Below are 23515 nucleotides of genomic sequence, written 5' to 3'. Positions count from 1 at the left end.
TTTTATATTTAAAAAAAAATTTGAATAAGACAAGTGGTCAAACGTTACAAGAAAAACTCAAAATCCTTTATATTGTGAGACGGAGGGAGTATTATTGTATCATCAGTTTTTTCGCTATGGCATACAATATACTGCTATTACAGTGACCCGGCGAAATAGAAAACGTGATGTATGAGTGGCTGCCCTCCTGCCGCCATCCGTCGCGTCTCCGACCATCGTCACCATCCTTTTTGACGCCGTGGGCAGCAAATCCCGCACCTTTCCTGACGCGAGGGCCGAGAGCCACACACACACAAGCTTCTCCGCTTCAACGGGGAAAAGAACAATTATTACCTCTCCAACTACTCCTTCCTTCCTTCCTCCTCGCGTCCCTCTCTCCCTCCATTCCCTTTTCCGCCCTTTTTACTTGCCCTTTTTCCTCCTCCCCAGATTCGCCCCGCACCGCACCGCCCTTGGCTCGCCCCGCCGCTCGTCCACCACCACGCAGGGAGAGAATTTTGACGGCAGAGGCGTCGTCGTTGATTAGGGCGATTGGATTAGTCGCGTCGCCGTTGAGACCCACGCGGGCCTCTTGTCCCGTAACCAACTACCTCCTTCCCCATTGGCTGCCTTGGTTTGGGATTGGGAGGCCATTCGTTTCGTTGCGTTGCGGGATACAATAATAGCAGCAGCAGCAGCGCCACCCCTCGGCAAAGCCATCGGGGGCGCGCGCTTGTAGCCATCGGAGGAGGAGGAGGGAGGGGAGGCGCGCGGCGCCGGGGGGCGGATCGGCTGCGGGTGCATGGTGGAGGCCGCCGCGGGGCGCCGGTCGGGGGCCAACCGTCGGCGGCCTAGCGGCGGGGGCGAGCGGCGGCGGCAGCAGCAGCAGCACCAGCGCCTCGTCGCGGTCGCGGTGGCCGCGCGCGTCGTCATGGTGGCGCCCGCGGCCACGCCCGCGCCCGCGGCGGGGGGTGGCGGGGGCTGCGTCGAGGACATCCTCGGGTGCCTCCTCGGCGTGCTGCGCGCGCTCGGCGTCACGTGGGCGGCGGCGGCGAGGCCGCAGAGGCAGCAGCCGCGCCTGGCGGCGCAGACGCCGCGAGGGCCCGCGCCTGGGGCGGATGGGCGCCGCGCCGCCGCCGAGCTGAGGGGGATCCCCGGCCGGATCGCGGGGAACGGGGCCTGCGCCGTCGCGTCGCTCTACACGCTGCAGGGGAAGAAAGGCGTCAACCAAGACGCCATGATCGTCTGGGAGGTAAAAAAATCACCATCGCTTCTTGCTTTCCTGTCTCTACCTTTTTTCTTTGCAAATCTCTTTCACGATTCGTTTTCTTGCAATTCTCCTGACATGCAATTCGTACTATGCTCCCGTTACTATTGCTTGATTTAATCTCTGTAGGCTGGAACGAAATTGATCCGACATGTATTAACTGTCTCGTCCTTTGATCTAGATTTACACATCGGAATCAAGGAATTTATTTTTTTTGTTTGAAGACTTATCGTAATTGAGTTGTTCTTGATGTTAACATCAACCGGCTGCTAATTGGAGCACATCCAGTTTATGTTCTCATCAATTACGCAACAAGTGTAAGGAGCTTACCCACATATCGAAGCTTGCAAGAATTAAACTTTGACTGAAATTTAATACTAATTCTGAGGCATGGATTGTCATTGGATGTTGCTGGTAGAGAGTTTCTATTGTGGTTGTTTAATTCAAGTCTAATGATTGCTATTGATTTGGAATACTTGCTGGGGGATGTAGGGGCTCCACATGATTTTCATGCTTATCCATCCATAGTTCCTTTTTATTTCCCTCTCCTTGCTGGATGATCTTATCTGCTTGACCACCCCCACTCCCCTTTCCATATGTTTGATTACAATTTGGCTCACATCGTGTCAGTGCCACATATACCGTTCATGTCAGCATTTGTTTCCTGGAATTTGTACCTTGCAAGAATTTCCTAGGCAGTTTTCTCAATTTAGACTCACATGATTTGACAACTGTACTAACCTTCTACAAAAAGAAAAAAAAATGCACACTGTTCTGGCTTTCTTATGGTATATAGGAAATAGGTAATAGTGAGAAGTGTGCGTAACGCAATCGGCGGCTTGGTACCCTGTGTTCATAGAGCCTGCATATGAGCCCTACTTGGCGCAGTTGCTCTCACCCTTTGTGCAGATTATGTTCTGGGCAGGAATTACACCCGTTGCTTCTGCTTAGTACCATCAATTCTAAATTCTTCCTTGGCATGCCACATACTTTTAGGAAATGATAATATCAGTTTCTAATTTCACACTAATTACCAATCTCCTGTATCCTTTTTAATCAACAGTTTACGATGTAAATTTTTGTGGTTCTTATGTACCTATGGAGGATATGATTTATACTAAACAGATATTTCTATTGGGTACAGAATTTCTGTTCAAGAGAGGATACCATTTTTTGTGGTGTTTTTGATGGCCATGGACCAAACGGCCATTTGGTTGCTAAGAGGGTGAGAGATCTTCTGCCCATTAAGCTTGGTGCGGATTTGGGGACGGATGAAGGACGACAGACATCCACTAGCAGCATCAAAAGCAATGGAGATGAAACAGGATCCCCTGGAAACATGGGCAGAGATGCTGAGCAGAACGGAGAGTACCCAGAGATCTTCACAGCATTGAGAACTTCATTTTTGAGGGCGTTCAATGTCATGGATAGAGATCTCAAGTTACATAAAAGTATAGATTGTTTTTTCAGTGGAACAACAGCAGTGGCAGTGCTCAAGCAGGTAATTGAACGGAACCCATATCTGATTTTGTTTTACAGAAATCCCTACTGTTGGTTCCATTCAGTTGAAAAGCTGCTCAAAGTGCATGCTGGAATATTGATTTTGTTCTCTTATTCTTGTTAAATGCAGGGACGGAATCTTATAATTGGTAACCTCGGGGACTCGCGGGCCATCTTAGGCACAAGAGATAAAGATAATCAGCTTATGGCTGTCCAATTGACAGTTGATCTCAAACCTAACATTCCAAGTATGTTATACATTTTCCTTCCTACTTTTTTCTCTCTGCTGTTTCTCTTTAACCTAATTATCTTTTACATATATATTTTTTTGTCACCCTTGTTGTGTCATCATATTTTCTTCGTTTGTGGTTTGTTGATTTTGTTGTGAACTGTAGTCCTCTTGTGGGCCCTTATGTATCTTTGGACTATGCAATATTCCTAGATATTAAGCTGTGGAGTAGCTTTCATCATTTCATATTTGTTCTCCAATGTGATTGCCTATTGTTTTTCATAAGTCTGAAGAACCATGTTATTAGTATCTAATTGTTCTATAATGGGTACATATATTGTTTGTTCATGAAATGTTTGTTCCAGCATTCACATGGATCTGTACTAAAATTAAATTATGAAAGCTTTTGGATTTTTTTTATGTCATGTTAAAATAAATAAGGTTCAGATTTGCACCCTGAAGACAACGTAGAAGTTAATAACAAGTCCAAGCATTTTGGTCTAGATGTATTTCTATGACAAAAAAGAAGTGCTTAGCAACACTAAATATATGCAATTTGGAAGGTATTATCCTTTGTGAGGTTGACAAGTGGGTCCTAGGGCCACCTGTTAGTGACACAAATGTTACTTTCCGACTTGCTACTGAGAACTGTGGAATTTGACCCTTCTAGTGTTTATAAATTGTAAAAATACATTTAACTTTGGATGAGTGTCTACAGATGTTATTGATATCATCCTGTAGCTGGTTGGAAGTTTCCTCTGGTATCCCTTTTACAATATATAAATGTTATTTCAGCTTACAGATATGAATATTTGATGACAAATATTTAATGTTACTATGGTAGTAGCAAATACTGCTGAATATTTTTTGCTCCTAGTTAACTGAGCAAAGTTGCAGAGCTTCGGGCCAGCAACGTAATACAATAAACAATTTAATTCCGTAATGGATAGCTGCAAAATTTGTGAGATGCATGCCATGTCTTCTCCAATTCCTCATTTTATTATATGAAGATTGCTGAGTTGAAATGCATGCTGTACTATGGTTCTTTTTCAGGTGAAGCACAGCGAATCAGGCAACGCAGGGGCAGGATATTTGCACTTCCTGAGGAGCCAGAGGTTGCTCGTGTTTGGCTTCCGAAGTACAACTCCCCTGGACTGGCCATGGCTAGGGCATTTGGAGACTTCTGTCTCAAGGATTATGGTCTAATCTCTATGCCTGAAGTCTCGTACCACCGTATCACAGAAAAGGATGAGTTTGTTGTATTGGCTACTGATGGGGTAAGCAGATCTTGAGTTGCACGCACCATGTCATTTCCTGAATATGATACAATTTCCTAAATTTATGTGCTTATTTGTAGGTTTGGGATGTGCTGTCAAACACTGAAGTTGTTAGTATTGTCAACAGAGCTACTTCTCGGGCCTCTGCAGCACGATTGCTAGTCGAATCAGCTCACCGTGCCTGGCGTGCACGTTTCCCCACTTCTAAAATTGATGATTGTGCTGTGGTCTGCCTATTCCTGGATACAGACGAATTAAGTGAAACATCCAGTTCTATGGCCCGCGATATGACAAATGCTGTAGAAGTTAGCAGTGGGCAGCACTCCAATACTATCCAATTGAGCACTGGAGTATCTTCAGATGTTGTTACTGCAGTTCTAACAGATGGTGATGATCTGTCTGCTGTTGATGCAGTTGCAAAGCTGGTTACTCTCACGGATTTGCCGAACAATGCTTCAGGCGCAACGCAAAGCATCACCACCAAGTGAGCCTTGTTTGTTCCCCGGGGATTGAGCATTTGTGGGACGATCCTGCACAGTTGTGATGATGCGGGTCGCGCATTCAGAATTCTCTTGCCGAGACTGATGCCTGTTTTTGTAAGAGCACATCGGAAGTTGCAGCTTGCTATTTTTCTCCATGCAAGTGTGGATAGGATCTGCAGTTTTTTCGCCTTTTGTAAAGTACCAAAGTCAGTTTAGCGTCATTTGTTGTATTTCTTTTGCTATAATTTTGTTCTCGCTATCGTTGGTAAATCATAGTAAATCCCCTATAGGCAGAAGAAGCCTTTTGAGTTTTCACCATTTTATTCTGTAATATTCATTCGATTTCTACCTCGCCTGGGGGACTCCCAGCCTATGGCTGCCATGTGAATATGTGATCCAATGCCTGCCTGATGAGATATGCAACGCTTGGCTGCATGCTGTGAAGTGTGGAATGCGCAACTCAAGGCGCGGAAATGGTCACTTTGATGATAGCGGGTCAGGCCTCGTTCTTTGTAGGTAACGGAGCTATCAAAAACACGAGTTAATAAAAAACTTTCTACATCATCATTATTCCCTAGATGTTTTTTTTCCAAGCTAGTAAGAGTACTTGTTAACTCTATAATAATCTATTTTTTAGATAATGAAATTTATATCCCGGCCTTGACTCAACAGAGTTATAGCCAATTATTACAAAGTATCACTCATACAAAGAGTGTAGTTCAAATGTAATCAAACACACTCAATCAAAATAAAAGCAAACCAAGATAAAGAGTACACATTTATTCTAGTCTATTTGTGAATCTCCATCCATAGTTTGCAAAGAGTTGCATCACCGTCGTCTCGAGTTTGCGGCATGCAACCTTCATAAGTTCACCATTCTCTTCACACTTTTGCAGCTTTGCCCAAAACTGGAGCCAATATGTTACCTTGAATATTACCTGCATATATGAAGTATATGGTGATTTGTTAAAAACTAAATCATTCCTACTCAACCATAGAGCCTAACATATGGCAAATGTTCCTACAAGTATGAGATTACACTTCTTCTTATTAACCCCCATAAGCCACCCATCAAACATATTAGATATGGTACTTGGAAGGTTTAAACCAAAAGAGAATTGTACTGCTCTCCAAACAAATCTTACATAATGACAGTCAAGAAAAAGATGTTGTATGGTCTTATTTTTCATGCAGAAACAACATCTTAAACTGCCATTCCAATTTCGTCTTGCCAAATTGTCCTTAGTCAGCACAACTCCTTTAAGAAAGTACCACATAAAGATCTTAATCTTGAGTGGCATCTTAAGCTTCCAAATAATCTTATTTCTTTCAATATATCCATTATTAATTAAAGCTAGATACATTGACCTAACAGAAAAACTACCACTCTGATGATAATTCCATATAAAGCAATCAGAAGAATGGTTCAATTGAATATGTATAATAGAAGTACACAATTCATGCCAATATGTAAGATTCTAGCCAACTAAGGCTCTCCTAAAGGAAACATTAAGTGGAACAGAACTCATAACACTAGCAATGGTAGAATTTTTCCTTCTAACAATATAATAATATATAATAATCAATTTGATTTTATTGGTTAGTCAGCTTTATCAGTTGTTTAGAAAGCGGCCTGAAACCCCGTCGCAATCGCGTTGCATAGTCCTGTAGAAACATCAGTTGGTGGGTGAAAGGAACTTGGGAAGTTTGTCCGCCACGATGTTGATGAGGGGCCAAGGGGGACCAGAAAAACGCATGGCATGGGTGACCTCGTGCCGATTCTCTCACTGTCGATCATACGTCCTTGTATTTGTATGCAACCGTCGAACGGATATAATCTCATGTTTGTCAAAGCGTCCAGCGCGCGCGCACACACGGAAGCACAAGGGGGATGTTTTCGGTTCCTTTTGGCGTCTGTCTCACTGTCAAGCCCTCCAAACGTACTTCAACTTCGCCATATTTCTGCGCCCGGGGCACGTGGAGACCTGGTTAATTAATTTTCACTTAGTACAATCAACACACACATTACATGATACATTGCGCTCTATGGACATCGTTAAAAAAAAGAGGTAAGAAACATTAAATACACTTTTACCGCTATCTGAAGTACTACCTTTTAAGAGGTACTGTGAGAAGCATTGTGAGAGGGGTGTTTAGCTAATATGCTCCTCCGATATTTACTCCGGAAGATCTACATACATCCTTAAAGTTTACCATGATCTCCCTAGAAGGCCTCTTTGATTCATAGGATTGGTAAAGGATTTTTTTAGAAATTAAATTCCTACGGATTTTTTCCTACATGTCCGTTTGATTCGTAGGAAAGAAATGAAACTTTTCATAGGGCTATATTCCTATGCTTTATATTTCATAGGAAAAATAAGGGAGAATAGCTACTTTAGTCCCTAAAGTTTCTCTGTATGATCAGTTTAGTCCCTAACCTTTTAAATGGTCCAAAGAAATCCTTAACCTTTGTCATAAGTCCTAGAATAGTCCTTGGGTCCACCAAAATCATCATATGGATATGCCATGTCATCATTCATGCAAAATCTATGACGAATTATCCAATTTACCCTTACGTATATCATAGAAAAATAAATATAAGGGTGAATTAGACATAACTATAGGAAAAAAAAAACTTCTTTTTTACCCTTTTGAGGTATATTTTTGCTCTTACATATACCATATATTTTTTTAACTTTTTCCTTTTGTTTTTTATTTTCTTATGTGTAAGGGTAAATTGGACAAATCATATAGATTTTGCATAGTAAGGTGACATGGCATGTCCATGTGGCAATTTTGGTGGGACCAAGGACTATATTAGCCCACATGACAAATTTCAAAGACTTGTTTGGACAATATGAAAGATTAAGGACTAAAATGACCCAGTAGCGAAACTTTAGGGACCATATTAGCTATTCTCCCGAAAAATAACAAGAGGTTTGACCTTTTTTTTGAACTTTTCTTTGTTTTTCCCATAGCACTATCAAAGTACTCTTTTTGTCTTTCCTGTGTTTGTTGATTGCTGTAAGATTTAAGAAACATACTATTTCAATTTCTACGTTTTTTTTCTATTCCTGTGTTTTTCCTATCCTGTGAATCAAATGGGCCCTTAAAGGGCTTGTTTAAGGAAGCTTCTGGCAGCTGGAAATTCTTCTCGAAGCTGCAACTATCATAAGCTCCCTAGACAGTACATATTTTCACTCAGATTCTGAGAAACAGTGATTATAGAATCTAGAAAATAAATTAGAAGTCAGAAGCTGAGTTTCCTAGCTTCTCCAGATTCTCACCAGCTGCTTCTTAGAATTTTAAGCTTCTCCAGATTCTCACTATCGACGGGAGAGCCAGCTCTCACTCGGAGGCACCCATGGTGGCGAGGAGATGGCCCTCACAGGGAGGCACCCATGGCGACAGGGAAGCCAGAGCTCTCAGGGAGGCACCCATGGAGGCGGGAGAATCGATGCTCATGAGAAGACGCCAGTGGCGGAGGGAGAGTCGGCGCTCTCAGGGAGGCACCCTCGGCGGCGGGAGATCCGGGCACACTCGGAGGCGTCCACGACATCTCCTCGTTACAGCCCCTCCTTGACCTCGACATTGGCACCATTTCTAGCATCGGCGTTGGCGCGTCACCATCCTCGGCTCCCCCTCTGCCGCCCATAGCTGCCTCTACCCCTGCTTGCCGCTTCCGGTTGCCTCCGTCATCGTCTGCCTTCCCTACCTGCCTCCGTCCCCGCCCGTCGCCCCTAGCCGCCTTCGCTGAAAGGAGGGAGATATAGAGAGGGAAAGCTCCTCTGTTCGGTCGCTATGCACCGTTGACTTCACACGATTAGACGCGATGAGATAGACTAGAGAGAGATGTAGAGGGTGAGAAACTAACATATGGGGCTTAACTTTTTTTTTTAAAAAAAAAGGAATTGCTAACTGGACTATCACATAGTACCAAAACCACCCCAAAATTGAGCCGAGGGTTATTTTTTCGGTTTACATAGTTGGAGGTGTAAAATATCTAGTATTCAAGTTCAGGGGTAATTCGATCGACTGTGATATTTTAAAAGGGTAATTCGGGTTTTCTTCCTTTTCTAAAGTAGAGTGGCAAAACTTAAAGGTGGGTTATACACAATGGAATATTATGGTGTTTTCCTCTCAACTCTGTAAGAAAACTTAGGATCCCTTATAAAGGGAGATGGAGGGAGTATATGTTTCCTTGTAGCAAGTGCAATTTCACACAAAATGGTTTTCATTTGAGAGAATTACTATACTTAAGTTGCGAGTTGTTTATTTCTCTGGATCTTGGATGCATCTAAGGGTAATGGGTCTTTAGCCACTCAATAATCTGAAAAAAATGCTCCTCCAAAGAAATTCATTAGATTAGTACTAATCTAGCTTATGGATTATAATAATTTATTATAATAATCTGCTTGCTTACTCCTAATAATTTAGATTATAATAATTCTAAGCTGAATCAATCAGGGCCAGTCGATTAAGTTGTTTAATCCTATCTTACTATAAAGTTATCCCCTACTAACTCCTTAAGCTTAACATGCAAAGATGCTACATCATCATCCACTAACAAGATGCCACATCATCATCCACTAATTAACAAGATGTCACATCATCATCCACTAACAATCATCACATTTAAACATCATGCAAACATGCTATATATTTATAATTTTTATAATTTAAGAGCTTTTCAAATACAAACATGTTAAATTATCATCCAACATAATTCACATAATGTTTCAATGTATATCTTCATGCAAAGATGCCACATCATCATCCACTAATTAACAAGATGCCACATCATCATACACTAACAATCATCACATTTAAACATCATGTAAACATGTTATATCTTTATAGTTTTTATAATTTAAGAGTTTTTCAAACACAAACATGTTAAATTATCATCCAACATAATTCACATAATGTTTCAATGTATATCTTCATACTAAATTAGTAATGCGCGGGGTTTCACCTAGGGCTTGTTCATTTTGATGTCATTTTTAACCTTACCAAGTGTAAAGTTATCAAAAAAGTAGCTACATTTAGTTTGCTGCCAAATTTTGATAACTATATAAGAAATCCTGCCATGCCAAAATTTTGGCATTGCTAAAATTTGATAAAGTTTTTTTTTTGCATCAAAGTGAACAACAGACCCCTAGTTATAACAGATCGAATAATTCAAGGAAGTAAAAACAAACTTCTTATCACTTCAGAAAAGTTACAGAGAGCCGCAGTCATAGTCTGCATGCCTGCGTGACCTGGTGCCTAGAAGAGCCATGACGACCGCGCACACAAGCCTTACCACGGCCGACTTCGTTCTTAGCAAAGTCCCAACGGTGAAGGACTCCAGCGACAGCCTTATCACCCTCGCCCTCCTCTCCCTCACGTACCTCCCTATCGCCGCGCCCATCTCGCCGTCGACCTGCGGCTGATCGTGCCGGCGACCACGGTCACCGGCCAAGTCGTCGGCGCCACCTTCTACGGTGGCACGCGACGACGATAGCGAGCGGGCGAGCACGACGGCGTCCTCCAGCGCGGAGGAGCCGCCCTGGCCGATGAACGGGCCCATGACGTGCATCGCGTCGCCGGCGACCGTCACGGCGGCGCGCCGCCTCAGCTGGAAGAAGGCGGCGAGCGCCACCTGCCAGGGGGGCCTGTACCACACCTTCGTCGTGGTCCACAGCGATGACGCATGGTCGCACCGCCGCACCATGTCGACGACGTCGGCGGGGCACTCCTGCAGCTTCTCCAGCACGTACTCCCTCGCGGCGCTCGCGTCTCGTGCCATGTCTGGAGATCATCACATGTTTGTGAGTTCGTCCCAAACATTAGTGCTACAGTTTTAAAACTTGACTTTTAAAGTTAATTTCAATTCTTTTTATCAACGTTTATTTTTGGGATAAGTCCTCAATGCTAGCTTTTAAATCACTAGTAACGCATATATAAATGTTTTACTTATAAAATATTTTTTAATAAGTTGTACGGTTTATAATCAACACTTTGTCAAACATTCTAATTCCTCGAGAAGACATCTCCTCTGTTGTGTTTTTATTTTCAAACGCAATGCAAATGATTATGGAATTTTTTTTTAACAAAGTAGCACAATGACAACTATCACCGAGGAAATATTCTGAAATGCATAACAGACCACTGTTCAAACGTTGTTTTTTTAAAAAGAAGAACAATGCTTCATTTGATTGATAAAGAAGAGATGCGCATCAACCCAACATAATGGTTTACACCGAAAGCGCCATCCTATAAACACCTCAAGATCATTTCCCAAAAGATACAATAAACACCTGAAAACACCTATAACACCCAACCCCAAACGCTGGGTTTGTCTTTTGGCCTTTTCTTTTCTCTCTATATGCGAGTTAAGTTTCAATTTAAAACTTTATGGGATTAAATATGTAATATTTTGAGAATTTTTCATAACGAAACAAGGATAAAAAGAGTTTTCCTTGTCGCTCCTCTTATATTTCTGAACTTTTTCAGATTTTTTTTTCAGATAACGGTGAAACTTTTTTCAGATAGCTAACGTATACTGTAGCCAGTGATCGTTTGTCTGTGTACCTGTGGAATGCCTGCGCCTGCTGAGGAAGAAATGGACGAGATGGTCGTTGATGGGCAGCCGTCCGACGGCGAGATCATCGCCGGCAATGGTCAGGAACTCTGTTCCAAATGGATGGCCGTCCGGGTAGCTGGCGAGGCCAAGAATGGCCAAACGAGGAAGCTCCGACGGATTCCCTAATCCCAAGTATTTAGCCACCACCGAATTGGCGCCGTCGCAGCCAATCAGCACCTGCTAGGACTAGGAATAGGATCAATCATGCATTTGGATTGAGACACGGCTTCATCTTTTCGCTCATACTTATCGACTAAAATTTGATTTTTTTCAACCTTAAATTTAGAAAATTTAAGTCGATTTTGGGGTTTTTTATCGTAGTTTATTTTTCCAGCCTTTACTTTTAAATTAAGAACATGTATATAAAATTTTTATTCATAAATTACTGTGCAATTGATTTCAGGGATGTGTTGAGACTTGAGAGACGTTGCAATTAGTCAATTAATCACCTTGGCCTTGATGGTGTGTCCATCCTCCGTGGTAAGAACCGGGCAGCGGCTGCCGGAGTCTTCGTCGACGGCCGCGACGCGACAGCCGAAGCGGATCGTCCCTGCAGGCAGGTTCTTGGCCAGCGTCTCCACCAAATCCTTTCTTGTCAAGCACCGAAGCTCCTTCCTAGCATTTGATCGAACAGAATGGAGGCAAAACCTCAATGATCTTAGCCAGCATTTGGTACTAGCTCGGTAGTAGTTGACAAACCGCGCGCAAAACTTCACCTGGCAGGCAGCAGGGTGGTCTTGTTCTGCAGCTGCCACACGCTGCGATACCTGAAACGCAGTATACATTTCACATTTGTAAATGATTATTCAGTGATCCTATTGCAACCTGATGAAGGCTGAGGTTGATTAATTCTAGTTACGCGGTGATGGCGTTGGTGGCCTCCCTGAGCACCGCCGCGACGCCAAGATGCTCCAGAGCTCGCCATCCGTTGGCGTGGATGCCGATGGCCACGCCGTCTGCTCGCAGCGCCTCGGACCTCTCCAGCACGAGGCTGCTTATCCCCTTCCTGCACTCAAACCCACAACCAGAGATTAATCCATTTCCTCCTCGTCGTCTTCTTCTTAGCATTAGTTCAGATTCTTTTTTCCCCGAGGACGAGGAAAAGCAGGATATTCGATGCTATCTAGTCACGAATTGGTCGACAATCTAGGACGAACAGCGACGACGATAGCGACGAGAGGCATGGACAAAACCACAAAAACTACTCCTACTTGTCTGCACGGTAAGGTCGATCGATGGAGGAGATATGGTCGAGTGAGAGAACAGGTGCGTGTACCGGTGAAGGGCGAGAGCGGTGGCGAGGCCGCAGATGCCGCCGCCGACGATGACGATGCCATGGGCGGCGTCCTCCACCACCTCCTCCATCTCCATCTCCGCTTGCTACTTGCTAGCTTCCCGTGTCTCCTACTAACTCAAGCTACCTGCTACCGAGGATTTATGATTTGACCTCTCCTTTAGGTCTTAGATTAATGGATCGATGACGGTGAAGATTATATTATTTTGGCCACTGGCTGGCCAGATACGATTATTACTATACTATAAAATATTTCCAGAGGATGGTGTACGTCTGATGGATCTGTCTTCTCTACCTAGGATTTGTTATACTATGATAACGTACAGTTCAGTGTAATATGGGTATCTCCACAATAAACAAATTGAATTGGTCGTCACAAATAATTGAAAGTTTAAGTTTGGTATTGGTGATTAATTATAAATCCAATTATATGAGACTAATAATTTTGTGAGTTTTTTTTTAAGTTTCATGCATGTGAATATGAAAGTGAAAATTATGAAAGGTATGTAATAAGCTCCGCATGTTCTAAATCAATCTATCATGGGTCCAAAATATGAGAACTTCTATGCTTGGAATTAATTAGGATCCTTGATCAATAATGATCTAACGCACAAAGAGAGAAGTTACTAGGAAGAAGATATCAAAAGGGTGGGCTAGGTATGGAAGGTGGAAAATTAAAATGTTAATTGATTTTCATTAAAAAAAATCGGTAAAGGGCAAAAGCGTCTTCTCTACTCCCGATCCGTTCTATGTCTGTTCGTGTTTGGATAATGGGTTATGAGATGTGGGATTGGAAAATGAAAATGAATGAAGAGCTAAGATGAAATGAGGTGGGAAGAATGAATGGTTGGAATTTAAAGATGTCTTTTAGTGGATGGGAAATCATCTCCCTAACCCATTAGCCAAACATACCCTAGGTGTTTGTGGAGGTCTTCGAGAAAGTTGGCAGAGGGGGAGAACCGGAGGCACACGGGATTGTCCACCATCGGAGCTCGGCGCCCAGCACCGCGAGCTCGCGGCGGCCGTCTCCGCCGTCGCACCTCCGTCAATCCATTTCAGGCGGAGAGGCGGTGGCGCACGGGATCCCCGTCCTTCGGAGCGTGTGTCGACGACCGCGACCTCGGTGCCCATGACCGCGAGCTCGCGGCGGCCGACCCCTCTGTCTCCGCTTTGGGGCGCTCCTCTCCAACCGTCGGTGGGATTGCAGGTGGAGGTGGAGGTGACTGATGCAGAGGGGAAGAGGCGTGAAGGCACGCGAGCCCTGTCCATAGACCACGCTTTCATCCCCACCTTGTCTCCCACACAAATGTCGCTATCGCGGCGCCTCGCCGTGCTCCGCTCCCATCTCCACCTCGGCGCCCCTTCCAGCGAAGGTGACCAGGACATCATGTGCGCGGAGCAAAGCGCGGGGGTCTTGACCTCCCCTTGCGCCGCCGCCTCCATCGCCGGGACGGGAAGGGAAGAGCTGTGTGTTCTGCCGTATCATCCGCGGCGAAGCGCCGGCCTTCAAGGTTCATCGTTCTCGTCCCCTCGCCTTAGTTCCCTCGGCGAGTAGTGGTGCTCTTCTTCCGCTGAGAATTTGGGGGTGAATAGAAATCGCAACGGCACATAATTTTTCTAATTATTATTTTCTGGTTCGTAGTTGCAATGCGTCTCCTGATTGATGCGAAGCGCATGGGCTCCCCTTCCTTCACAGTGTACCATCGACGACCGCGAGCTCGCGTTGGCCATGGCCGCAGCTGCTGGCGATTTGGAGTAAGCCTCCTGGCTCTGCGTAGACGTGAGTTAACTTGATCTGATATTTCGAGGTGCATTCATCTAGTAGTTGATTTCGATCTTGCCGTGTTGTGACTGTTATATTTACATTCAGCTTGTTTTGGATCCTTTTGTTAGATGCCCTTTAACTTGAGCTATTAAGGGTTGGACAGAATTTTGGTAGAGTGAATTGCACTTTGTGCCTCTTTTAGAATGAATTGCACTAGAGAATAATGTTACAGGTGTGATAGAATTGTTGTTTTTCTTCCATTCACTAGAGTTGAAGGTTGCTGGTATGCTAGAGTAGTAGAATTGTACAATGGTTTTTTTTTTTTTTGATAAGATTGGTTGTTTTGTGTGACTTGCAAAACTGGGCTGCAATTGTTGCTGATTTCAGCGTAGAATTTGATTTTAGAATGTTGCGGAGATTATGGGTATCCCATACCCACATGGTATGGTTATCCGACTAGTTATAGGGGATAACTTATATCTATAGAATATGTATAGATCATGACTTGGGTATTACGTTTCCTTGTATATTACGGAACAGCCTAAAGTCCTGTTTTGATTATATTGTAAAGTAGATTTAGGAAACCAATACCGTAATGGTTAAAGTTTTTATCTTGTAACCTTGCCCCCCATCCTATATAAGGTGGGTAGGAGGCCCTCTAGGGCAGGAGGATTTACAACTAGATCGTCAGATCAATACAACATCTGGCAGATTCAAATCCCCAAACAGGAGTAGGGTATTACCTCTCATCGAGAGGGCTTGACCCTGTCTAAATCCTTGTCCCCGCATATATCCACTTTTAGGTCTCGTACGCTATCCCCTTTATATTGCCGAAATCTTGTTTCGACAATGACCACGACAACAAGCTAGCTGCCGAAACATTTCCATGGTCTAAACTGCAACCTTTTGGCAAGTTTAGATGGTGTGAACCGCAAAGTTTAGGAAACCCTGGTCCAATATGCATACATGGTAACAAAAATGGGTGCAAAGTGGAATTCTCTCTCTCTCTCTCTCTCTTTCTCTCTCTTAATAAGTAACCATGCCTAAACTTGATATGATTCCCACTTCTGAAAACAAAGTAAGGTTGGCTGACTTAGCGCATTGGAATGACATTGAATAAATGGAATGTCAGATACGCAAAAAAATGATCCATAAGAAATATTACAAATCTGATCCAAAATAATAAACAGAGAATTTGATAACTCTAATGTTGTTGGTAGGGGCTCAATTGATATTGACTAGGAGTGTGCATCCTTCGATTCGCAGAACACACTCTTTGTGCAATTGTTTTACTTTCCGGGCTTACTTCCTTGGTGTTAGACTTTGCAGTACTTGCCTCTTTAGTTTGCGTTCGCGCACGCTTCTTTGTACCTTGACTTACTATATGCAGGCCTTTTCTGTTAGCATCTTGTAGCACACTGTCATGTGTAGTTTTTTTTTTTTTGAAACCTTCATTGCCCTCTTTCTTTTTGCAGTGCATATTATTTTGACATCAGCATCCATAGCTTGCTCTTCTCCCTCAATGTCTCTTGCAATCTAGGAGAGAAATTCAGCTTCCTGAATAACATAAAATATTAAATAGTATTACTGAAAGTGGCAGTGACACAAAGGATAAATAATTGCCATATCAATTTCGCAAACCGTGATAGGATGTTTGTAGGATGGTCTCCGAACTTTGTTACATTCTGAGAGCAAATATTAAGATTTTTTCTATAAGTTAAAGGCAATATATTAATCTGTTATTAGGTATGAATGCTAGCAAATATTAAGAATTTTTCTTACTAGTCCATTTGTTATGGTATATCGGGCATAGTACTGGTTTTTCTACAGAGTAATGTTTATAGGCTCGATAAGTGTGACCAAACCACCTTCAACTGCACGCTCTATACATAATTGCAAGTTTGTTACCTGCCATACAAGAAATTTCGAATGCTCATCATTAGCAAATACATTTGCTATATTATTTGCCAAGTTTTTATGGTAAAAGATTATATTACTATTCGTTTTTCCTTTTCCTCATCGTGCAACCTCGTCATTGAGACAGCAGAGTTAAGAATTTTGATCTCCTTCTTGAGTGAATTCACCACTAATAAACTCCAATGGCTTCCCATCACATTGAATGGGACAAATACCTAATATTGACATGCTAGGTTTAAATATTGTCACGCCCAGAAATTTAGCCCAAATTTCCAGACTATTTTGTGTATTAAATCCCTGTCCAGGACCAGCCAGGATACACAAAACGACAAGTAATATACAGTTCCAAACGTAAATAAAGCGTAAAATACTTACAGAAGAGGCACTTAGTCCTCGCACCGAAACGAAAGCAGCAGCAGCGGAAAAAGGCGATCCTAGCGGGGCTTCCGCTCCACTCCACAGGCATAACTCAACTGGGGTCTGAGCCTTGGTCTTCTAACTTCGTCTTCAGCTCAAAAGCACTACACTTCTGAAAAGGGGGAATAATAGCAAGGCTGAGTACAACCACCGTACTCAGCAAGCCACACCAACGATGCAGACGTGCAAGGGGATACAAGGATGGTTTGTGGCTATTTGCATAAAGGCGGTTGTAAAACATTTTATTGAGCAAAACAGTAAAACTGTTGAGTAATTAAAGTAACATTAAATCTCCACTGATCAACGCTACACCACGTTGAACAGGCCCAACCAACCCACCTGAACTACAGTGTATTGGGTCGATTTATTAAGTGTGAGACTAATCACGGTGAATCTGGTCGACCGCCCATAACCGCGGGCACGGCTATTCGAATAGTTTTTACTCTGATCAGAGGCGTACAACTGTACCCACAAGACACAGCCCCACGCCGTGACAAGACCCTTCGCATAACCCCCTCTAACCAAGCACACCACACCTCAGGTTTCATCCCCACTCCTCGCAAGGCAGCGGGCAGTCCCCTCTCGTGCCTAGGTGAATCCGGAAGCCACATAGGCCATCGCAGGGCCCATCCAAACTCCATCACGCCCACCCTTGCCTAGATGCGTCAGCTAGAGGAAAGCTACACTACAAGCCTAGCCGTTGCCCACGCTGGCTTGTGGTAAGCACGATAAATTCTTCCAGGGTTTCCCGCGAACCGGTCCTTAATTGCCATGGGTGCGACTAGCAAAACCATGCACCCACAGCCCACCATTCAGTCGCATTTTAGTTGGATAATTACGACCATGAAGCATGGCCAGATGTCTCGAGCACGCAGCTCATTCTGATACTAAAAAGGTCTAATACTATAATTATCTCATCAACTGAGCTAGTGGTAATTAAGCATGGCTAAGCATATAGTTCTAGCTAGGTCACATAAGTAACATTAGCTAGTCGATTTATTACCCAAACTTGACAAAGGACAGATATCAAGTAAACATGGCACAAGCGAGCAGATAGGTAAAACCCTGACCCCCATGTAATTAGCAAAATATGCATATTTATTTGCAAATAGTAAAACATTTGTAAATTGGGATAAACATGCTCAAGGGGAATGTGTGACTTGCCTTGCTTCTTCACTTTGATCTTCCGAACTCTTTTCCTCGTGACCGCGGACTTCCGAAACGACGGATTCTACACGCTGGCACGCAAAACGAGGAAAAACTCTAATAAAAACCAAGAAAACAGTACATAAAAACTAAACAAACATGTAGAGCTCAATTTTAGATGAATTTTGCAAGTTGAATGGCTCAATTCAGAGTTCGAATGAATTAGGTATGAATTTTAGAAGTTTTGAACCATTTAAATGAATTTCTAGAATTAAACTCGATTTATTGTGCAATTATTATTTATTTTTACAAAGGAAATGGACCTCGCTGACGTCAGCAAGGGGTGAGGCGCGGACCACGTCCACAAAGGGGGAGGGCCCCACACGTCAGCGGCACGGCCCACCGTGGACCGAGTCCACGGTGGCGATCGGCCACGCGGGCGCGCACCCGACGGTCCAGATCGGCCAAGGCCGATCGGACGGCTGGGGACGGCCGGGCGGTGCGGCCTGGCCAGCGCGCACACATGGCTGGCGGCGGCGGCGGCGGCCGGGACCAAAGCGACGGCGGCGGCACGGCGCGCGCAAGCACGGGAGGCGCCCGGCTAAGGGGAGAAAGAGGGAAGGGGAGAGGAGTGCTCACCGAGGGCGGCGACGGCGAGACGACCACGGAGAGGCGCCCGGCGGCGGAAAGGATGGCGGCGGTCGGCACGGGAGGTGACGAGAACGGCGTTCCGACGACGCCCGACCACGGCGGAGCCACGGCCGAGGGGCGGTGGGATGCAGCGAATGCGGTGGAGGCGGTGGCGCGGCGTGAGGTGGATGGGGATGGCGGCAAGAGGCGGCCGGTTGGCGGCAGTTAGTGGTGGAGCTCGGGTTTGAGGTGGGAATGGTGTTCAGGGGGTGCGAGTGGAAAAGGAGGGGCGGACGGGCAGCGGCAAGGCACGGCGAAGCCGACGGCGGTGTTGGCGCAGTGCGGCAGCTGCAGCGAGGTGCGACCGGAGGCGGTGAATATGTCGGCGACCTTAGGTGCACGGTGAAATGGTGGTTTCGGTAGGGAAAGGGGAAAACGGAGCGGTGGCCGAGCTAGCCCGCGCGGCGGAGAAGCTGGCGATGTTGGCGGTGCGAAGCGGCGACAGCTATGGTGGCGGTGGTGCGCGGCTGGAGTTGGCGATGGTGGAGGAAAGAGATGGTGCGCGTGGCGGCGGTGCTTCGGAGGCGGGGAGGGGAAATGGAGCGGATGCCGGGGTGCGGTGGGGCGATGCGATGCTATAGGTGGCAGCGGCGCAGTGCGGGGGTGACGGAAGCGGCGACGGCGCGCGGCTGGAGGGTCGCCGGCGTGCGGCGGCGCACGAGAGCGGCGTGGGGAGCTCGAGAGAGCGCGCGGGAGGGGGCGGCGAGTTGGGGAAACGGATGAGGGGAGGCCGGGGTACACTTTTATAGGCCCCGGAGGAGGAGATCGTGGCCGAGTGGGGCGGCAACGGCCGGCGAAGTGGCGAGGCATCGTGGGATCGTGGGGGGCCAAACTGGCGCCGGTTTTTGGGGAAAAACGGGGGAGGAGGTGGAGGAGACGGGTGGTTTCCGGTTCCACGCGAGAGAGGGCTCGAGGAGGCCGGGAATGGCGGCGACGTGGGCGGTTTTCGGCTGCCATTGCGGCAACGGCAGTTGCCGGCCTGAGGTTGGGGATGACAGGTGGGCCCATGGGTCCCATCTGTCGGCCAAAGAGGAGAGGGAGGCCGGCTGGGGAGGTAAAGTAGACTTTGGGGATGAGAGGGCCGAGCGGCGAGCTGGGCCGAGGGAGAGAGAGAGCCCGAGAGGGGGAGGGGGATTGGGCTGGGGCGGCCCAAAAACAAAGAGGGGGAAATTTTAATTCGTTTTCTTTTTTATTTAGTTGGTTTAATGAACTTTGTGCTCTTAAATTTACTTCTTGAGCTCCGAAAATTCACGGAAAAAATCCGGAGAGTATTTTAGGGCACAAAGAATATTGCAAAATATTCCCGGCCAATGATTTTTAAAGGGAAAATTTTAATTCTCCCAATAATTCACTTGGATAAATTGCTTAACTTTTTATTTAATTTCTAGGAAATGCATTATTAAATAATTTTTAATCCCGAATGAAAATCGGGGCGTTACAAATATAAACCAGAGTCTAACACGTCTTTTCAATTATAGATATACTAGTTAATTCATAAGGTGTGTGTAATGTACCATGTGTCGCACAACACAAATCTTGCCAACTTGTGAAACCCAATGATGATCAAATCTTGAATCGAAGTCTTCAAAATCATCAAATAATAAGTTACTTTGGAAGGTTGTGATGACTCCTGCATTATGATTTGCTATGTTGGCGGTGTAACCATACGCATCGATCACCTGCAATAAAAAAATGTATATGTTTGGTTAGACACAAATATTAGTATTTTTTTTGTACGAATGTAAAATTGCCTAACTCACCGTGTCATATAACCATCCTCCATTCACATTGGGGAGTAGGAAATTAATTGCGAGTGGAATATCAGCTATTAAAGCAATTGTGGCCCAAATGTAGCTATTCCTCACAAAATGTAGGACCTCTTCGTCCTCTTTTGTTAGAATATAATCATCTGTATAGTCTGAGAAAAAAATTTCAAATTGTGCATAGTCTAAAATATCCACCAAGGCAAAAATTAAAGCGCAAGAATGAAAAATGAATGGAATTTCTCACCAAGATATTGTGTTGAGGTATTATGGTATTTGTCATCCTCATACAAATATATTCCACAGGGTGAGTAGCATATATGTCACGACCACCGGTCCTTTTTAGTAATTGTTTTGTAGCTAAAATTGAACGCTCAGAACCCATAGTGCAGTGAGTTGGTGAAATGTTTGTATGCACTATTCATGCAAGGGATTTTCTAATGGAGCAGTAATATTTGGCGATGATTCTTGTATCTTTTCTAATGGAGCAGCAATATTAGGCGATGATTCTTATATCTTTTCAACATGCTTGCCTGGTATTTTATTGGAACAATTGATTTGAAAACATTTTGGATCGACGTTGGTACACCCTTGTAATGTTTCTTCCTTTTCTCCAAAAGTTTTGTTCCAACCATCGTTGGCATGGCAAGTGTTCATTCGAGAGGTTTGTTCCTACAAAAGGGAGAGTTACCATAAAAAAACAATTTTTTAGTTGGACAAAGAATATTTATGTAGCTGAAGGCTTATATATTAAAATTAGTATTTAACAAAAATGTTTTGTACGCGTTATACCTTACAGTTTGGTTCACCAAATGGAGAAGAATTGTACGTGCGAACTACATTGCTGATTTCCTAGAAAAGAGAATAGTTGTAATACAGGTAAACAAGATCTAGGAAGGATACATGGTAATGATAGACAGACCATATATTTAAATCGTTTGTACATTGAAACAAACCTACTTCTAGATTGTAGACCCTTGTTGGTAGGGTGTCATGCATTTTAATCTCAGTTAATTCCTGTTGTATAGTGAGAATCTTTGAAAGAAGTTTATGTTCCATATCATGGATTACTCTTTCAAGTGAGAAGCGCTCCTTCGCCATAGCTTGAAGTATTAGGTTAACCTTCAAACATCAAAGAAAAAATTTTTATTCCTCTTTTTGAAAAAATATGTAAAAAATATAGCTAGACAGTATAATTATCATGAGATAAATCTATATGAACCTGGTTATTTGTGATAGAATGATGGACTGAGTGAGAACGGTGTTCTGCCGAGTGATATGCAGGTTCCCTTGTAACTTTCTGCACATGGTCTCCATGTACCTGCTGAGAAGGTTGGCGTGCTTGTGTTTGCATAGGGTCTCCATGTGATTGAAGAGGTGTCTTTTTATTGGCAATATTGGGTATGCACTAATCAGGTAAATTTATGATAACCTGTATAATATGATTTAGCTGTTAGTTACAATAGGGATTCATGTACAAAATAAGATGAAGTTCTTCGTCTGAAGTTACCACGCCTCCATGTATGCCTTCTTTCTCATAGGCATTGGTTCTTAGTTTTGCATTTCTCTCGTCCCAACGTGCCATCAACGTATGAATTGGAGGAGAATAGGAAACACCATATTTACTCTATGCTTGAATCCTTTCCCAGTTCCAAAACTACAAAAGGTAGACTTTATGTGATTTGATGCCAATAAAAAAAATTAATTGGTCAGTGAGGGTAAAACAATATGTACACTAATTATATTTTTTTTACAGGAACTGATTATATTATATGGCAATTACCTAGAGCAGGCCTAAATTTCCTTGCAGATTGACTAGGTCTTCTTCAACAAAAGTATGGATGCAACCCTTAGATGAGACAGAGTGAAAGTTCCCCAGTTGAGCTTTGGAATATCCGAAATATTTTCAACAATGGACAAATGCTTTGAGTCAACATGGTAATCTGTTGTGGGAGCTAAAATAACACCAATAGTACACAAAACAATCTGACGGATAAAATCTTCATCAACCTTCTTAGATCTTAAAATATTGTCCCTCAACCCCTACAAAGAAATGTGTCCTTTTCCTGGTGTTTTGTATCGGTTGAACAACTCACCATTGATTTTTGATTTGTTGTCTACAGATATTTCTTCCCCTTTGATTGGCAGATCCATTACTTTATAAACATGAGTTTCTAGCAATGGAATTTCTTTACCGCCTACCACAAAACACTTTGATTCTAGGTTGAATGACTTGGCAATCTTAACTAGCATGATACGGCGGAGAGTTACCACCTTCATATTAACAAGCCACCTAGCCCTAGCAACTTCATTGTTTCCTGTTTTTTTTTTTTTGGACAATTGTTCTACTGTCTCTGCATATTGCTCTGGAGAGCAAATAATGGTCATATCTCCATGCCTCATAGCAATTTGCTGGAAATTGTGGTAATCAAACATGATTATGTAACGAATATCATTGTGCACAGATGATGTACTTATGGTATAGCAAATGTACAAATGTATATACTGATTTACTAATTAACTAACCTCGTCCTCAGTGACTTCGTGATCTGTGGATTGACTTTGCGGAATTGGCGCCCCTTGTGCTACTTGGATGCATTGCGTTCTTGATCTGTGGATTGATTTTGCGGAAGTGGCGTCCCTTGTGCAAACTGGTGATGGTTGGATGCATGTAACGTCTCGCCTCTCCCAGGCCAGGCCCGCTTACATCTGGCAACTTTCATAGGATATAGACTGCCCTCACAGACCAACACAAGTCTTTTCTGCACACTTTGTCCTCGCTCGTGTGCACTCGGGAAGAATTTCCCGATCGGTCACCCATCCCGAAATTACTCCAGGCCAAGCACGCTTAATCTCAGAGTTCTTTCAAGATCAGCTTCCGGAAAAGAAGTTGCAACTTGTTAACCTCAGAGTTCTTTCGAGATCGGCTTCCGGAAAAGAAGTTGCAACTTATTGATATGAGTATTCTATCAGGCCAGGCCCGTTTACATCTGGCAACTTTCATAGGTCTAGGTCATAGAATGTCTTCACAGACCAACGCAAGTCTTTTCTGCACACTTTATCCTTACTCGTGTGCACTCGGGAATAATTACGCTTAACCTCAGAGTTCTTTCGAGATCGGCTTCCGGAAAAGAAGTTACAACTTGTTGATATGAGTATTC

The 23515-nt window shown here is 44.0% G+C and overlaps 2 protein-coding genes, 1 long non-coding RNA gene and 1 other non-coding gene across 7 annotated transcripts; 2 read left to right on the top strand and 2 right to left on the bottom strand.

Annotated features, from left to right (window-relative positions):
• The first annotated feature begins 404 nt into the window (after positions 1-404).
• Positions 405-5303, top strand: LOC4329347 (probable protein phosphatase 2C 14). Its single transcript, NM_001416606.1, has 5 exons — positions 405-1231; positions 2391-2747; positions 2877-2994; positions 4029-4252; positions 4333-5303. Exons 1-5 carry the CDS (start codon positions 782-784, stop codon positions 4738-4740), a joined length of 1557 nt encoding a protein of 518 aa, NP_001403535.1. The 5' UTR covers positions 405-781; the 3' UTR covers positions 4741-5303.
• Positions 5304-9911: 4608 nt separating this feature from the next.
• On the bottom strand, positions 9912-12813 carry LOC4329346 (monooxygenase 1). The gene is made up of 6 exons (XM_015770980.3): positions 12639-12813; positions 12222-12368; positions 12079-12129; positions 11812-11977; positions 11311-11539; positions 9912-10527 (listed from the first exon to the last, which is right to left on the bottom strand). Exons 1-6 carry the CDS (start codon positions 12731-12733, stop codon positions 9956-9958), a joined length of 1260 nt encoding a protein of 419 aa, XP_015626466.1. The 5' UTR covers positions 12734-12813; the 3' UTR covers positions 9912-9955.
• A 735-nt stretch (positions 12814-13548) lies between these two features.
• LOC4329345 (uncharacterized) lies at positions 13549-22818 on the top strand. Of its 4 annotated transcripts, XR_010739340.1 has the most exons (4): positions 13553-14167; positions 14299-14436; positions 21639-21770; positions 22111-22818. It is a non-coding gene; the product is annotated as an uncharacterized protein (transcript). The 4 variants fall into 4 exon arrangements; XR_001542974.3 differs by having other exon boundaries at positions 13551-14436; XR_010739339.1 differs by having other exon boundaries at positions 13554-14167; positions 21639-22818.
• LOC136355174 (uncharacterized) lies at positions 15515-17913 on the bottom strand. The gene is made up of 2 exons (XR_010739341.1): positions 16714-17913; positions 15515-15978 (listed from the first exon to the last, which is right to left on the bottom strand). It is a non-coding gene; the product is annotated as an uncharacterized lncRNA (long non-coding RNA).
• Positions 22819-23515: the final 697 nt, after the last annotated feature.

This window comes from Oryza sativa, chromosome 2 (assembly GCF_034140825.1).
Source record: "Oryza sativa Japonica Group chromosome 2, ASM3414082v1".
NCBI lineage: Eukaryota > Viridiplantae > Streptophyta > Magnoliopsida > Poales > Poaceae > Oryza > Oryza sativa.
This window is presented reverse-complemented; position numbering and strand designations above follow the sequence as displayed.